Genomic DNA, 18,917 nt, shown 5'->3' on the forward strand with positions numbered 1-18,917 from the left:
CACCAAACACTTCCATGTTTTCCTTATTTAAAGACTCTTACATGAGTAGTCACAAGAGTAAGTATGGTGGCACAAAATAAAAGTTTTGTTTGAAGCCATAAGAAGGAATGGGGCTAGGCTAAACGCTAACACATTCACGAGGTGCTGTACAAAGATTAAAAGTGCACACATTGAAAAAAGATACGTATGTATTTGAGTTGAGGTAAGAACATAGTAAAATATTGAAAAACTGTGGTGTTTTCCTTTAAAGGCACATTGTTTGCCTTGTTTCAGTTTATGGATCACCCCTTATGGGGTTCAATTCTGCATCCATTTGTTACTTTTGGTTACACGCCCAAACCTTAAACCACCGGTACACATCAACTCCAAGTTAGCAGACTTGATCTAACTCAGTATTTGTCCACTGCACGTATACTGTTCATAATTCTGTCCGCAATGCCATTGTTTGAACAAACGTGCGTGCATTTCTCTGCAAAACGCTGACACATAAATAGATGTCCTTTGACTCATGTAGGCCTACAGAGACTCTATAGGTCTGACTCATTAGTACTGCAGCTGCATTAATCTTGCTACTTCCTGTTAACGAAAATGATTTAGATGTATTTTTATTTTTTTTAAATAATGTATGTGGTTTCATATTCAACAAATTAATCTGCTAATTGTTGCATGCATTTTTGACACACAATATTTATGCGTATGTTTTAGGGTGGGAGAAAATCTGTATTTTTTTCTTAACAAATACTGTATTGATATTCACATCTAAAGAATCAATATTTTATGCCTTAATAATTTTGACATTGATCATTGTACACAGCATGCCTGTGTGAAGGTAAAACATACTTATTCCTTACATCAATACACTTATTCTGTATTTTGGCTCTTGCCAATTTTCATCCTCACTTATGCAAGTCCTGAATATTTCAGTATCTGTGTTGTAGCATTCTTAGCGTTATTCCTTGCTGTCCAGTTTAACAAAGACATTGTGTAGTTTGTGTTGCATACATCTGAATCTCTGTATTTATGAGTGTTAGATTCTCATGCTAAGAAGTTTTTTTCTAGGGATTACTCATTGTGGTTCCCACAGCCTTCCAAAGAGCAAAATAGCAAATCTTCCTCTTTATATACTACGTATAAGGGAGGGATTACAGTGCTCTTCTTATATCCATTGGCTGCTTTAGCATCTGTTTGGCTCTGATTGGCAGATCCTTGGTGTTGTAAATGATCTGTTTGCAGTTACTCACCGTATGATATAAACACAAAGGCAAAATGACCTTAGATGGAGTTGAATAAGCCTCTGGTAGATGTATGGCATTTAGTGAGGAGCATGTTTAGACTGCAGTAATGTCCCTGCCATTTTCCTCTTGGAGAAAAAACAGGATAGACCAAAGGCACTCTGGCTGATTACATTTCATTCTTACTTTTCTTCGCTAATGTTCTCATTATCATAACCTATAGTGAGTATACAATTAGAGAAGCTATGCGTGAAACAAGTTTTCAGTCAGTGAATCTACCACTGTGTTTTTAATCAGGGTCCAGGCATAAGGGTCATTTCAATAGCCAAATGTAATTTTTTGGTGCTTTACAATATTTGTAATCCACAAGATTGCAGTCTGCCACCAAATTGTTCCCCCGGTGCCATTTGCCCTGGCTGTGAAGAATCAATTAAATGATGCATGAAGCAGGCTTTTACTATCGGGCAGGTCTTCCTATGGCTGTTATGTTGTCAGTGCAAATCTGAAATTAATTGTTACATAAATAAGGTGTTCAGCTTCAGCAGAGGTCATTTTTGTTGGCGTCATTTCAGCTTTCAGGCATATTAGGGATGTCTGCGATTGCTTGTGAAGTTCAAATATAATGCAGGATTCTGAAATACTAAATAATTTGAAAGCAAAAAATAACATTTAGTAGCCACGTTTTTTATTTATTTAAAGAATACAGCCTTAATCTGCAGGGATTTTGAGTATCCATTCATGAAGTCGCTGATATATCAGAATATGCGATACTTCCTTAAGAAATTAAAATTTTCAATTGCATTTTTACACAGAGCGTGGCCAGACTCTCTGTACAAATGAAATGAATGTACGAGAGTCTGGTTGGACCAGGCTACACTTACACACCAAAGGAAATGAAACATTGTGAATCTGGGTGAAAAGGGGTGAAATGGGACTTTATACATTAGTATATTAAACTCTGTTATCTTACCCCTGTCAAGTGTTACTGCATTTTCAAACCATTTTAAAATGCCTAAAATACCCTTTGAATATGTATTCCATTTCTATATTATTTTGATGTTGCCTGAACAGACAGTTTAATGTACTGTTAGTGTCATTAGATATAGTCACTGGTCCACAAAATGGCCAGTTGCACCTCTCATATTCTTTCTGCCCCACAGCCACTGTTTCTTGTAGACCTGATGTTGTTAATTGCCTCCCCTTAAAGGGACACTTCACCCATTTGCATTAAGCTTTGTATAGTTAGAACCCCAGTCATGTTTTTGAATGGTCATGCATCATTTCCTCAGTTGCCACTGAGACAGGAGAAATACAGATTTCAGTGTTGCACTTCCTTCTTTCAATGATGTAAAAATCATCATATTGCATCATTGAAAGAAGGAAGTCCAATATCTTTGTTGAGGGAGTGAGACTACAAACACCCCTTTTCTTGGTCAGATAGGCACCAAATTCTAAATGTATGTTACATTTCGACTACAAATATGACACACTTTCAATAAAGATTAATGTTTCTATGGGTGAAATGCTCCTTTAATTGTTGTTCTTTTCAAAGAAGACCTGAGAGAAATGGCCTGTAAAAACCCTAACACCGATCGAATCAAGATGTTCAAGTTCATTTGTTACAAGGACATGTTAATGCATGTTAACAAATACAACCTTTTTGTAAAGTGTTACTAACTTTTTAAAGAATATAATTGTTTTTACATAGGAAAACAACTTTAGAAGCTGATTCGAGTTTATTTGCATGGAATGTAAAGCATACAAATACTACTGTACAGTAGGTTTGTATTTTATTTGAGCATTTACTCAGAATTTGGCAGCGAGCCACCTTCACCTGGCACTGGTTTGCTAAAAGCTTTACATCGTATGCACTTCAGTACAGAGAGCTCTCACAAAATAATCGATTAGCTTAGACTATCAGATTTCTTTTTTTTTGTGTGTGAAGTTTTTTTCTGAGCAGATAGTTGAGTGTTACATCCGTGGAAAGCAGACTCAATTTAACACTGCAATTTTCTACCAGCATGTCTCTCTCCCTTAAGTGTATATCCTCTGTGATTAAATCACTCAGTTTAGTCATGTTATGAGCATTTAAAGCAGATATATGGAATGCATTTTGGGAGTTCTTAGTTCTGCTTCGGCGGCTTTGTTGTCTGTCACTGACAGACATATAATTTGACAGACCGAAATGAAATTGGACTAAATTAGGTTCAAATGAAGATAAAGCGCTCTTGCCTGTGTGCAAAATAGAGCTTGTCTGTTTGTGTTCCCTCTGAAAGTCTGGACATGGTTAGTTCAACAGCCAAACAAAGTTTGCTGTGGCTTATTTACTGGATGGATTATCCTAAGGAATCTCGACACTGTTGCTCTCCTAAAGTTTTATTTTAATGATCGCACAGGGCTTTTAAAAGTAGCAAGACAGTTGCTATATTGCCATGGGTTATTATACACTGTGAACTTGAGACCAGCCCAGTTTATGTGAAATAAAGAGAAAATACGGTAACACTTTTCTTGAAGGGGTGTTCATAAGACTGACCTGATCAGACCTTCATAATCATGACATGACACATTTTATGCAAATTTATGACAACTGTCATTAAGTGTCATTTTATTTAAAATTTTAATTATGGTTTTTTTAATGCAAAGATGACATTGTTTGAGATTTCTTTGTTATGACAACTTGACATACACCAATACATCATAACTTGTCATAAATCTGTCATAAACATGACATAGCAGAATAATTATCAAACTTAAGAAACTACTTAGCTTTATGGGTTAACATTACATTAAACTGTCATTTAAAAGTCATTTAGTGTTGATTCTGTCAAAAAAGAAAAAGAACATGTAATACTTTTAAAAAATGCAACAGACACGTCAAAATATTATACTTAACTTTATGTATGTGCACAATACATAAAAAACTGACAACTAACAGAACTTGTTCTTCCTCACACAGAGGGTTATGAGATTTTTTGACATATATAAAATAGCAAAACATTTAATTAATGTAATTTAATTTAATGTAATTATCTTTGCAGCGATATGGACCCATTGCTGCATGGCTTAACCCATTATTGTACTGTTTACATTTAATTTTAGGTAAATCGGTCTCCAAATGCAATACAATATAATTTTATACATTTTTATTATTTTTATTATTGAATGATTGATTTGATTTGTTAAACACTTGTTGGGAACCTAAAAAAAACCATTATGAACATTAAGAATATTCATGATGTTGTTATAAAACAGAGTATTAACACTTAATGACATTTTAATGACAAACAATATTTTTACCACTGCAGTTGAGGTCAAGAAAAATATTCATGATGCTGTTATAAAACTATATGACAGCGTATTAACACTTAATGACATTTTAATGACAAACAATATTTTTACCACTGCAGTTGAGGTCAAGAAAAATATTCATGACGCAGTTATAAAACTATATGACAGCGTATTAACAAACACTTAAAAACAGTTGTCATAAACGTGCATAAAATCTCCTTTATGTTCATAGCATGTGACATGTCATGATTATGAAGGTGTCATGTCAGTCTTATGAACACCCATTCAGGAAAAGTGTTACCGGAAAGATTTCCCATAGGGAGCAGGAACCCAAGAGGACATATAACACTCATTTATCACCTGCTTCAGTATGATGTGAGAGTGTGATTTACATCATAGAACATCATTTAGGCTTTTTTACACTGCTAAAATAATTTGAAGATATTTTGGAAAACATTTGTAGAAGATGAAATGCAGAACAATGGGAAGAAATCTCTCTCGCTCGCTCGCTCTCTCTCTCTCTCTCTCTCTCTCTTTCTCTCTCATTTGATATGGTTCCCACTGCATTAAAATCAGGAATATTGTTTTTAATGTATGACAATGTATACAATCATAGTCGGAATTATAATAATTTATATTATATATCAGTGTATTTATAGGATTGGTACCTTACTCCATACCTAGCAATCTCCATTGAGGAGCTCAGATGCAAAAGATGGATTGAAGCATCGAAGATGGATTGGGTGAACAACGGCACAAGCATGTCGAGATGCATTAGCTTTTTTAAAGGAGGTTTACTGAATATATAAGTATATTGACCACATTTTTGAGCCTTTTACCTTTTTTAGAAAGGACGGTGAAGGGAGACTTGAGTTTTTTTTTTGTAGTGGATATTTTTGCATGTACTTAGAGGGATTTGCAGTCAGGTAAATCTGTTAAATACCAATGAAATGCCTAAAGTAAGATGAAAAAAGGCATTTTAATCACTGACTTTTTCATTTTCATTGACATTCATTGACATTAAAGTGAATTCACTGAACCTAAACATAAGAGCCTGATAAAAATGCTTATTTACAAGAAAACATGTCAGATGCACTTATTTTGCATCTGAACTACTCAATTATTTTCTGTAAATCATCACCAATAAAGAACCAATCAAAAAGCCTTGGGAATTTACTGAATTTAAAGAGGTGAGAACCGTCTTTGAGTTAAAAAGCATAACTAAACACATTTTTATGCATCCTAAACTATGTTTGTTCTTATAAACTAGCATTGCAAATTGATGTATACATTTGATTGTAGTGAAGCAACCAAAAGCTTTCTTGATGAAGCTGAACTTGTATCTTCCATCATTAACTTTCTATTACGAACACAAGGCGATAGTCATTATCTGCCATTTTCCTTCAGCACACGTATCTTCCCTCTTCTCATCCGTCACACTTTCTTGTTTCTCGTTTTTCCCCATCCCGCCTCTCCCCCGCTGTATCTCCTTATCTTGTCTTAGACTCCCGCTCTGCCCGTTTCCCCCTCCATCTCGCTTGGCTGCACTTTAAGGCAGGCTGGCTCTGAAAGGATGTCATTTCTAGACTGAAACAGCACATTGCCCTGACAGCTATTACAGGAGTGCTGTGGATCTGACATCCACTTCAGCGCTCTCTCCACGTGCACACTTTAACACTTTTCCTGCATCTCAAGCTCTTTGAGGTTAGTCAAGGTATTAATCTGGTACGTGATATGATGTCAATGTGATGTCATGTAGTGATTGATTATAGTATCACTCTATGAGTATGTGCATTGCATGATTGTTTGTATATGAGATTCAGATTTTACAATCTAATATGCTGATATTGACAATACAAGAAAGCACAGCTACTATAATATAAACACCATTTTGGATGCTCTGGTGTGTCTGCATGCATCGTCTGAGGTGGTTTGTTGCCACACTCGTGAGAAAGAATAGACAAAGCTTAACATGCTTTATTTGTGTTAATAATACTAAGGTTGCATAGGTTTCAAAAAGCAGGTGCAAGTGGACAAAGAATGTAGAAAGTAGCCAAAATGCAACAATTGTGTTTTGATGAAATGCACACTGATGAGCAAGCATAAGTAAATGTTGAGGACATCCATTGCTAAGTGATTTTTGAAGCGATGTCTGTGGCCCAACAATCAGTCTTATCTGAGAAATCACGCTGGATAAAGTCGCCCTGCAGCCTAGCATTATATTAGCTGAGACTTTCTACATTTCACTGGTTGAAAAGTTCACAGACAGTGGCATAGTGTGAATGCATATCTGCATAAGTGCAACAGAAGAGAAACTCAAGGTTATCAAGTGTGGGTAGATAGAGAGATGGTGAATACTGTGATAGATAGATAATTCTTATGGACATACAGTACAGAATATGCTCTCTCTGTCTATCTCTCTCTCTCTCTCTCTCTCTCTCTCTCTCTCTCTCTCTCTCTCTCACTCGCTCTCTCTCTCTCTCTCGCTGTCTGTCTGCTGAATAGCACCTGACCTTCTTTGACCTCTAATTATTTGAGAAGGAGCCAGATAACAACTATCACAACTACTTACAGCTTGGCTTTAGATCAAAAGAGAGATGTATTGGGAATCGCACATACACATGGAGTAAAAAATGTATGGTTTTTCAGTATGTTTTTGCGTGTCTGACAGTATTGAGTTCTAATTTTAAGTGTGTGTTTGTGTAAGAGAAAATATAGTTGTATAGGGAGAGGCACATATAGTCAGAATATTTCTCAAAGATATTTAGAGATCATCTAGAAATTGTTCTTTAGAACAGTGGTTCTCAAACCACTTTCAAGCATGCGGCCCCCTAGGTGTAGCCCTTCATGCGCCCTTAATAAAAAATATTTGACATAAAGCAATTTCTAATTTGAATTAAACAAAATATTTAATTATACAGTACATTGTACTTGTGTTGGTTGGTAGGCTTATCTACAAATTTCTAAAAAAAAGACTGTATTTACACTGCAAATTGTGATACCAAATCCGATTTGTTGCCTTTATCCGATTTTTTGACATCCACCCACATAATCTTTTAAAAGAGATATCTGATATCATAACGCTATCTCATGGCAATTCGTACATATTTTACAAGGTGGCTTATTCGCATTACGACCACAGTGGTAAATTTTTGTATGATTTGCCTTGACCCCTGTGACGTTGGGTTAGCGGTGGGGTTTCGTTATTGTGTTTACGGGTGCACCGATAATTGCCTATATACACTAATAATACATGGCCGATAACTATTTTGAATTGCACAGACGGTGTTATTCACAGCTAATTTTTCCACGTTCTATGGCTTTTGATCAGTAAGTGCTTATCAATCTGAAATCACTGTTAGTTTGAGTCGTTTATAACATGCATTTAAAAAAGCAACACTCGTCAAACATAATCATTATACATATTCTTTATTATCATGAAAATACCTGAAAAGGTTTGAAGAACAGCAATATAAATATATCCTTAAGTTATTTCCTGGAGCTGCGTGTGTATGTTTGTTTTTCTGCAGCGCATATTGAGTGTCTGCACGAGAGGGCCCTCTGGCTTTTGTATGTAGCGGAATTTCACCGTAATTCATTGAGAAGCATAGAAAGCATCATCGGCCGATATATTGGTGCACCCCTAATTGTGTTTTTCATGATAATTGTATGTTTTTGCATGATTGACTTCGTATGAATTTATACGAATTATCCAATTCATAAAATATGCACAAATTCTCATGGCATCAGGCTGGATATCAACATTTACATAAAACACTTGCACAACAATTCAAGGTAGACATACTGACCCCTAGCTTAAACCACTGAGAAAGACATTTACGATAGTCAATGGACAGAAAAAAATATTATACAATGTTTACATAAAAGATTTATTTAAGAGAATCAATCCACTGGCTTTTAACAACCCATGTAACTTCAGCATCACTCTACTAAGCAGAGCCAATGTTGCTTTATCAATGACGTGCGACACGTCTTGACATGGGAATATTCGATCTGTACACTTACAGTACATTGTGGACGTGAATGCATGTATCTGATTTTTGTCCACATATGAATGAGGCCTGAAACCGATTTGAGAATTTCGGAATCTATGCGCTTTTTTCCTGCTTACGCATTCGTGGGTCATATCCAATCTGTGCCATATGAGAAGAAAAAAAAACGGAACTAAGTCACGTCAAACATGCAGTGTCAATGCAGCATAAGAAATTATTAATGCCCAGAAATGTTGAATTCCCAAGGAAAAGATGAATTGTCCATAGAAATGAAGAATTCTTTAAAGGGGACATACCATGAAAATTTGACTTCTAAGTTTAGAACTTTACATATTTACTCTAGCGACATCACAGAAAAAAAAACATATTGTGACACCAATATTGCAACATAATAGTTTGTTACAATAATTACACTTTGCTTTGCCTTTTTCTAATTTAGCAAAATTGAGCCACACTTTAGAACCCCTTCCACCACAGTCCATCGTACGAACTGACTAAGTATTCGAGTGGGTCCACAGTGGTCCGGCACACTGTGCATATGACGTGAAAATTATGTGACTGTGCAGTCAATAATTGTTAAGTGGAATTAAAATTGTAATTTTATAACAAGGGTCCAGGTATAGACATTGTTCCTTAGTTCCCCAGAATATCTTAACAGAACTGAATGAGTCATCATCTTAGTCTGTAAATTAATGAGGCCGTGTGTGTGTGTGCGCATAATTCATACTGTGGTCTGCTAAGTGACCTTTAGTTTTATTTAAGGCTCTTTGATAGTGAATAACATTCAGCTGTCTCGACACACACAGGCATTCACTGCCCATAGATGTCATGCACAAAGAATGGGCTTTAAAAGGCCCTCACCAACACACACCTTCTCTCAACAAGGCACACATTGCTGTCTCGGTCAGATGGCTCCTTCTTTATTAGTTTTTGCTTCCAGGGAATGCAGAGACCGGAGGGATTTTATCTTTTTTTAATCCCTCCATCCTCTTATTTCTCCTACATGCTACTTGTTTTTCTTCCTCCTGTCCAGCTATTTTTACTCACCTGCTTTATGTTTCTGCTTTTCTATTCTATTTTAGTTTTGTAGTTATGTCTGACTGTGCTTTTAAGCCTTTCTCTGTTTCGTCTCTATCACTTCCTTTATCTCTCTCTCTCTCTCTCTCTCTCTCTCTCTCTCTCTCTCTCTCTCTCTCTCTCTCTCTCTCTCTCTCTCTCTCTCTCTCTCTCGTCTCGTTCTGATTAAGGGTGAGGAATGGTCTCACTGATTAACCGTGACAGTAATGGAGAATTTTCTTGGCCTCTTCTTAATAGTGCTTAGACTCTGTGTGTAAATGGAGTAACGCAAGGCTTATGAGATATCTTGTATCTTTGTCCTGAGGCTTTTTTTCTATAAAACATCTTAGTTCTGATCTGGAATCAGCTCATGGGCTGTGTTATAGCTGAACAAATTATCTCAATATTTGACAGCCTTTGGCACATATTTTCTATATACAATATACTGTTAAATAGCTTGAAAGTAAGTCAGAGGAACCAGAGATAAAAAAACAGCACAAAAAAGCCTAGTCAGTGTTAAAATCAAAGCATGATGGGAAAATAATTTGTTTACAATTACTGTGCTCACTGTTCCCTGCATCTGAGCTCATATGGGAGCTTTAAACTCTGAGGTCACACTACATCCGCACTTTCCATCCCTCCCTTTCTTCTGTATCCCAATCCCAAACATGGTTTTGACATCTTAGCATTATCTAGAGTCAACACTTTTTTGCTTCCTTTAATCTGAAATATTCTTACTGTCTGTGTGACTTTTAAAGCAATACTCCGTGGTGAAATTGCTAAACACTGGTGGCCAAACATTTGACCAGGAACAGATGTTTCCTGTCTGAAGGTCTGGTGCCTGACCTAAGCCCAAGGTGACCAACAAGCTGCTGGGTTTTGAATCAGTTTTTCATGTATAACATAACATTATTATTATTGTGTCATGTTTTTATTTTAATTCAACTCATTTTGCACATACGCCCATACATACACTATCAGTGCAGGTAACATTCAATTCACTTTATGGTTTCTCTAATAATCTTTTTTTGGCATGAAATTTCAGGTACATAGTTATTGCATGTGTCATTTCTTAGCAGGTCAGTAATATTAATCCAGCTCTATTCATTTTTTTGTGAATTACTGTTATAAAAGAACAGTCTGTGAAATATAACCTTGATAACTTATTGACTCAGTAAGGTTATGTCAGAGATTGAAATCAAATTAAAATCAATGATTAAAAAAAACTTTGATCTCATATTTAGATTATGAGACTTTAGCCTGGATTCACATGCATGGTCACATTTTTGGTTACAAGATAAGTTCTGTAAGAATTAAAATGTTGCATGTAGCGATTGTCTTATTTTCCCCATGGTGACATGTATATGAGTGAAACGGCTTCTGAAATGATCAAGAAAGTATGACTGGACTTGAATCCGTCCATCATTAACTGATTGAATCGTTGGGTCATGTTTCTATTTGCTAATTGCTACAATATTTTCCCAGACTCCGCCCACCTGCCATATGACCGAATGTAAAGAGAGATTGTTTAGAGGAGATTAGCATTTTTCATGCATTAAAAAAATATGAAACTCACAGATAAATCATTTGTAAAATACCACAAATATTCTAAAACAAATTACAGTTTTTCAGTTCAATTTCATTGCGACTTTAAGTTTTTCACCAAACATGATGCCAGACATGACAAATGAGACTGAGATAGTCAACACACACAAATGCACACACCAACAGAATCTTATTTGGGATGCTACAAATACTGTACAGTATGTTTGTTTATAAGTGTGTACGCGTCAAAAGAAAGCAGACTGGATTTTTCTGTTCATATCTCCCATTTGCTAAGTCGTGATAGACTTCCTGCCAGTCAGCTTTGATTGAAGAAGCTTTTTACTGCCATCTGTCCTTCGCTTTTTCTTTCCTTTCATATCATGACAGACGTTGTCAACAAAACGGCTTCAATTACAATGACAGAACGCTCCATGCAGTCTGTCTATCTGTCCTGCCCATTTTATTTCTTATTACTATTTACAGCCTCCACATCATCACACATTTCAACACGTTTCCTTCTTTTTGCTTGTGTGTGATGTAGGACTTCCTGACAGACCTGATGATGTCTGAGGTGGATCGGTGCGGTGAGAACGAGCACCTTATCTTCAGAGAGAACACGCTGGGCACTAAAGCTATTGAGGAGTACCTCAAACTGGTTGGACAGAAATACCTGCAGGATGCACTGGGTAAGATCCTGGTCTGTTTCATCTTATTTTGTTCGTGTTACTGGGTGACAAGACTACAAAATCTGAATTAGGGGTCCAAACTTATATCAGCCCAAACATTCTGTCCAGAACTCACACTTGGAAACAATACTCACAGAGATCTGTATGCTAAATTCCTCATAGGCCTTTTAGATAAGATTAAATAGCTGCACATAAAAACACATCCGTCTTCATTTGCTTTTGGCTCTCTGCATGTCACTATAAATAAGGCCTGTGTGTATTAATTCATCACCATTTTAGAAATGTGCAACTGTCTGGTGGTCCGTCTGCAAAATAAAAATACATCCAATAAAAATTTCACACTGCATATAAATATTCTATCCTAATAGCTGTATGTGTGACTCTGCGTCGAGAGGCGTCTATATAGCTCTCCTCAGATTTGCATTAAAAACCCATTCGGTGCTATTGAATAATGTATAATTGTTATTTTTTAGATAAATGTGACTTGTGAAGCACTGCTGAATTTTTAATCAGCTCACTCCTTAAGATCCTTAAAAATATATGTGGTGGGAAAGTACACCAAAGAGAGACAATGAATCATCATGGTTACATAAACTGCATATATGTGGTGGTAATAATTTGTCTGCTCAAGTATTTGACAGATACTAAAGTAGGGGTTGTTGGATTACATACTGTACAGCAAGCACACATCGGCTGGATGTCTTTGTTACATTGGGTCTGTTTTCTCAGCATTTTGTGACACAAGTGTCATATATCAAGATAAAAATAGTTACAGTGCTGTCTGACTAACCAAACCATAAGGTGACAAAAAAAAAACAATGAGGAACAAATGAGGCAAAAAATTACCCAATGCTGGGTTCTTGTTACCCAATCTTGGGTTGTAATAACCAGTCTGATCTCAAGGAAAGTGGTGTTATAGTCATGAAAAATTTGATTAATTAATTTGTGTCCATGGCACGAAATTAAAAAATTTCGTGCCTTGAGTACGAAAGCCTTTGTTGTGTCACACATTTCTATAAATAGTTTTTTTGTGTCCGTGGCACAAATTATTTTTTCGTGTCATTTTATGTATTGCTTTCTCATATATATTTTTTCTTACTTTCTTATCATTGTCGCTTGGGGTTGGGGTTAAAATCACTTTCTGTTACATTTTTAGACATCCTAACCCAAACCTCAACTCTAACCCCAACTCCAGGCGAGAATAGTTTTAAAAGCGGAAGAAAAACATGTACATAAAAGTACATCCTAACCCAAACCCCAAATCTAACCCCAAGCGACAATGATTTAAAAATAGAAAAATAATGAGAACACAATACATAAAATGACAAGTCTTGCCACCGACTCAAAAAACTATTTCTATAAATTTGTGCAAGTGACACGAAAAAGACATTCATGTTCAAGGCACAAAAAGCTGAATTTCGTGCCATGGACAAAAATAAATTCTTAAATTTTTTTGTGAGTATTCATGTTTTTTAATATGATTTAAATGAATTCAAACTATTTTACACATTAAAATATTAAGATTAGACAAATAAAATCTGAAATCTCGTATTTCTATTTCCTTAATTGCTCAAGCAAAATCATAATTGGCTCTGGTCGGGGGGCAGTTACCCTCCTAAACTCCACCTATGTGTCCAATATTTACCCAGCATGGATTAAAAACAACCCAACTGTAGCACGATTGTGAATGCGATTTTTATAAACGAAATGGCAATTACTTACATTATAGACACAGTTATTTTATTTTAACTTACGAACAGCGCACCAGTGTTGTTATATTACATATCAGCAACTCTTGGAAGAGCGCCTGTCCAATCAAATTAGAGAACCAAAACTAATTGTATAAATTGATCTGTGGCCACATTGTATCTGTTTGTACATGCAGAACTAATAAGGTTAGCACTGAGCATCTGGTAACTCTCCAACAGCAATACAAGGACAGAAAAATGTACTTCATAATGGATCAGTTGGACGCGTTTTACGCTACACTAGTTTGATTTTCACCAAACCTTTCATGCACAACAGAACTGGGGAGGGGGGATCGACCGGTACCTTCTCTGTGGAGTCTCTGTGGAGAAAGAACTGTGCTGTTTGTTTGGGATCGACAAAGTTTGTTGTATATTCCCAGCTCGGATTCACTCATTAGTTGTAGGGTAGAGAAGTTGCATTCAGTAGTCACTTTATAATGGACAGGGATTGGATGGGTTCTGGAAGAGAGGACCTTTGAGGGTTGATGATGTTCATTAATGCTAATACTGTAACAGCGTCTCTGTTCGATTGTATGAAAGATTGTAAACAGCCCAATTTCTGTTGAAATGACATTTAGGAGGACGAACGATCTTGTGCCACATGCAGATCCGTGCCAACATTAATCAACTGATGTGATGACACTGTTGTTGTTTTTGTGCCATATGTTAAAACAAACAGATTCAGGTAAAAGCGTCTTTTGTTTTCCACTGTATAGGGGAGTTTATAAAGGCTTTGTATGAGTCTGATGAGAACTGTGAGGTGGACGCATCGAAATGTTCATCTAGTGATCTACAAGAACATCAGAGCAACCTCAGAATGTGTTGTGAGCTGGCCTTCTGCAAGATCATCGAATCTTACCGGTAACCTTAACTACTGTACAATGATCCATTTACAGAAGATACATGTGAATGCTGGGAGGTTGTCTTAAAAATATAATATACATTTATTGAGAAAAATCTGAGTACATATTGCATAATAAAACTTTTGACTTTGGTGTCTTGGCAAATCTCAGCACATCTGGGTTATGTGACATTGTTGAGATCTCTTCTGAATCTTGAGGGGACACACAATATTTATTTTTTTAGAAAAAATTGTGAAACCCTCATGTTGTGTTTGGGTCATTTTGACATGGATTCTTTTTTATCTAAAAATATTAGTTTGCTATTGCATTGTACTGACATTTATTGACTTTGTTCGCAAAGACTATAACAACCTCTCACCAAAAATGTTATTATTTTTGTCGCTTTTTGTGATTTTTTTCCAACTTGTTACACATGTATTGTTCCCAATCAAACATGAGTGGCCTACAGTGAATAGCTTATAAATAACTCTTTATGCAAAAATATAATCAATTATTGTATTCAATCTTTTTGTCAACTTGGTTTGTTTAATTTAAGACTGGCTTTATATTTCTTTTTAAACTATTTAATTGTAGGCCTCATTGATCTGATCTTATGCACTTGACCTTTTCAATCAAAATCTTATGAAATTATGCCCTTTTCACAAAAAAACTGACATGCATAGGATTGGATTAATTAGCTCTATGTTTGATTTTTTGACAAAAAGATTGAATCCAGTATTTGGTGATAACATATCACAACAATTGATATTTTAAGGTATCTTTGTTTCATTTTGGACCGGGAACGCCACATGTGTCGTAGGGTTTTGAAAACAGTACAAGGGTTTAACAAAAGTCTCATTTTGGTCTTCATTATTACATTTTCTTTGGTTAGTGAGTCCACTGTGCAAAACTCAACTGTATTATATTATACAGAGCATAATGGAGCGGCCTTCATTTGTCCCATCCCTGTGTTGACCTCAACAGTGTGTTTCCACGGGAGCTTAAGGAGGTGTTTGCATCCTGGAGACAGGAATGTGGTAACCGGGGGCGACCAGACATCAGTGAGCGGCTTATCAGCGCTTCTTTGTTTTTGCGGTTTCTCTGTCCGGCCATCATGTCGCCTTCACTGTTCAACTTAACGCAGGAATACCCAGATGACCGAACTGCTCGCACGCTCACCCTTATTGCCAAGGTTACGCAAAACCTTGCGAACTTCACAAAGTAAGAATTTATGTGTTATTTTGTAAATGAAGTGTGTGTACGTGGATGGGAGATTAGAGAGAGTATGGGTGTGACGGAAGTTATTTTATTTACATGTATTTCTATTCCTATGCTTATTGCATATCTAGACGCATATCTCTGTGTTATTATTTAACACATCTTTTTGTTCTCCCTTTTATTTATTTGAACACAAAATCAACACATTATGTCTTAAAATAAATAGCATAACAAAAAACAATGTGTTAAAAACTAACACATCCTTTCTTGAAGTGTGAGTTTATTTTACTTGTCACTGAGTTATTTCTTGCTATCTCCTTTTCTCAGGTTTGGTAACAAAGAGGAGTACATGTCCTTTATGAATCAGTTTCTAGAGCAGGAGTGGACCAACATGCAGCGTTTCCTACTGGAGATCTCTAACCCAGAGACCATCTCAAATACGGCAGGCTTTGAGGGGTACATAGACCTGGGCCGTGAGCTCTCCACCCTGCACTCCCTTCTATCTGAGGTGGTTTCCCAAATGGACCAGGTTGGTTTCTTCATGCTGCTGTTGGGCCCTTTTTGGATTTTTTTAGAGCTATAACAGATTTTCATGAAGATGCCATTGCAGGTGGTTTTTAATGCGTATTCAAAGAAACATTAAATAACATGACCAGAAGTAAAGTATGTTTTATATCTCACAGTATGAAGCCTAGCAAAATTGTAAATTTTAGCTACACCCATTGTCAATCAAGCACACAGTTATTCAATCTTCTTAGACAAACATTACTGGTACACTATTGGAAATGGTGAAAATATGTACCCTAGCTGTCACTGGGGCAGTACCCTACTGTGTATCATTATGTACAGATATGTATACATTTGGTACAAATGTGTATTTTTATGATACTAATATATGTATCTCTGAAGTACTAATATGAACTCTTTAGGTGCAAAGCTGTACTTTTTGAAAGGGTACAGCACCAGTTACAGCTGGGGTACATATTTTGACCATTTTTTCTGACATTGTAGAGCTTAGAGACTTTTAAAGTGGCCCTGATCCATTGAATATCCATGAATAAATCATCGAACACCTTCAGTATGAAGCGCCGGCTGTTAACCAGACTACCAATGTCAGTGCCTAACCTCACATATTCTCTTATGTTTAAATGGGAGCAGATCTCAACAACCATGTTCATCTAGCAGAAAGCCGTTCCAAAAGAGCTAAAGCTGTTCTACAGTAGCAACATAAGGGGACCATATTTTAAAATAAAATATTTAACAAGCGCATATGGTAGTTCAGGTGTCCACAGACAAGCCTACCTGTACTGTATGTACCTGACGCATCGGATTTTCAATTTAAGACAGCGTCGCGACAAAGCAGTTGATGCCGCAGTATGCAGCTTTTCATATAATGCTTCAATTATCTGCCCGCATTTTTCGAGTAGGTGGACGGATGTTAGAAATTGCCCCCAGGCTGCAACATCCAGGCTTTAAAAATCCTCCAGTTTTTGCTTTCCGTATTGTTCAGACCTCATGAGATGAGTTCACAATGTGTGTATTTATATCTTTAAGTAGACATATTTTCAATAGAAAAACCGTCTCACCCTCTTCCTCTCAAAAGCTAAATATAGCTGTTTGAGTTTGAACAGACTGTCCACACTGAAATGAAAGTATTGCAAAATTTTGCTTTAGCACAGTAGGAACAACACATCTCAAATGCAGTGCTCAGACTGCTCACTGCTTTTTCATTATTAAATGCTTTGAAACAAAAGTTGACTCCCAAGTATCTATTCATATCACACATCACATCAAATTCCTTACATAACACATACAGTAACACGTCACATTCATCACAAAACGCCAGAGGAGGATTTCAGGCTTCTGTTAATCGATCAAGCTTGTCAGCCTATGCCAGTGACCTCAAAATGACCACTGATCAATCCGCCTGGTGTATTGTGTACTATAAAAACTCATGGTCCGTCGTTCACTTAATGCAATAATAAATTTAGATTTTTACATTTTGAGTGATCGACCACGTTTTTGCATGCGGCCATTGATGTTCACCTCTCTTTGTCTATCCAGGGGGCTACAGGGGTGTCCTAAATACATATACAGTAAAGCAGTGGTTCTCAAACTTTTTCAGTGTGAGGCCCCCTTTGTGTACGGTGCATTCCTTCGCGGCCCCCCCAAAGAAAGTTTATGACAAAAAACAGTTCTAAAACTTCACATTTTAATTAAACAAAACATTAAATTATACAAAGTAGTGCTGCCTTATTTTTTTTTAGGATTAATTTCACAGAATTCATGATAAATTAATGTATTTTATAAAATGTCATAAAACTGGGGCCCCCCTGGCACCATCTCGCGGTCCCCCTGGGGGCCCCGGACGCCAGTTTGAGAACCACTGCAGTAAAGGATTTAATTGGATAATGTGGGTTCAATGGGATCTTCTTTGTTTGTTCTCAGAGTGCTGCGTCCAAGCTTGGTCCATTACCCAGGATACTAAGGGATGTTCATGGAGCGTTAACAAACCCACCAAACGTACAGATGGGTGCTTCTACTGATCGCGGTCCCTCCCCTCCAGGCTCGGGATGTAGCATCTCCACTGGATTACAAAAGATGTCTATTGACAGTGACCTACCGGGGTAAGTTATAAATGTGCCATCATTTTCTTGAATGCTTTTATTTGAAGAAAAATATTAAGTATTAGTTTTGTTTACACTATTAGCCCTGTGGTGGTTTGGTGGTTCCTGTCGGTAAAATGGGAGTTTATTGCATGAGAAAGGCATAAAAACAGACTGATAAATATGAATTTATATATTGAATGCATTGGATTAAAGAGTCCACAATGCATAAATGTTATAAAGAGTTAAAAGAAGTAAGTAGGTTTACAAATTAACCAGTCAGCTTCAATAAGCCAAGTCCTATATTATAAATAGGAATGATTCAGTGCAGTATTGAAGTACAGTTACATTGTTATATTTCTTACGTACTATTTCTTTATGTTATCTGTCACTTTTAGCCATAAAGACAGTCCTTCACTTCTTGCCCCGAGTCTTTGCTCTTAAGTGTGTGCCCTTAATTTATCCAGCAGACTGCTCCTTTAAAGTGAAAGGCTCATCTTTATCTGTCTGCCTCTCTGCTAATTCCCTATTGACATTTATGAGAGCGAGAAGGAATGAGATGCCTTTAATTGTAGCTCTCACACATACACACTCACACACACACAAATATATGGGGATCAAAAGTGAGGGAGGCTGTGAAGAGAAAGCAGATTGCAGTGGTGGTCGGGGGGTGGTTGTCTGGG

At 36.6% G+C, this 18,917-nt stretch overlaps 1 protein-coding gene across 6 annotated transcripts in view; it reads left to right on the forward strand.

The window, feature by feature from the left end:
* dab2ipb (DAB2 interacting protein b) overlaps positions 1-18,917 on the forward strand; it is a 138,277-nt gene that overhangs the window by 103,862 nt on the left and 15,498 nt on the right. For all 6 annotated transcript variants that reach the window (XM_065293448.2, XM_065293450.2, XM_065293451.2 and 3 more), the window contains 5 exons: positions 11,676-11,820; positions 14,285-14,429; positions 15,395-15,631; positions 15,956-16,157; positions 18,077-18,255. In XM_065293448.2, the coding sequence (XP_065149520.2) occupies positions 11,676-11,820; positions 14,285-14,429; positions 15,395-15,631; positions 15,956-16,157; positions 18,077-18,255 (908 nt within the window). The remainder of the gene's footprint in view (positions 1-11,675; positions 11,821-14,284; positions 14,430-15,394; positions 15,632-15,955; positions 16,158-18,076; positions 18,256-18,917) is intronic.

The sequence above is a fragment of the Paramisgurnus dabryanus genome, chromosome 5 (genome assembly GCF_030506205.2).
Source record: "Paramisgurnus dabryanus chromosome 5, PD_genome_1.1, whole genome shotgun sequence".
NCBI classification, from domain to species: Eukaryota; Metazoa; Chordata; class Actinopteri; order Cypriniformes; family Cobitidae; genus Paramisgurnus; species Paramisgurnus dabryanus.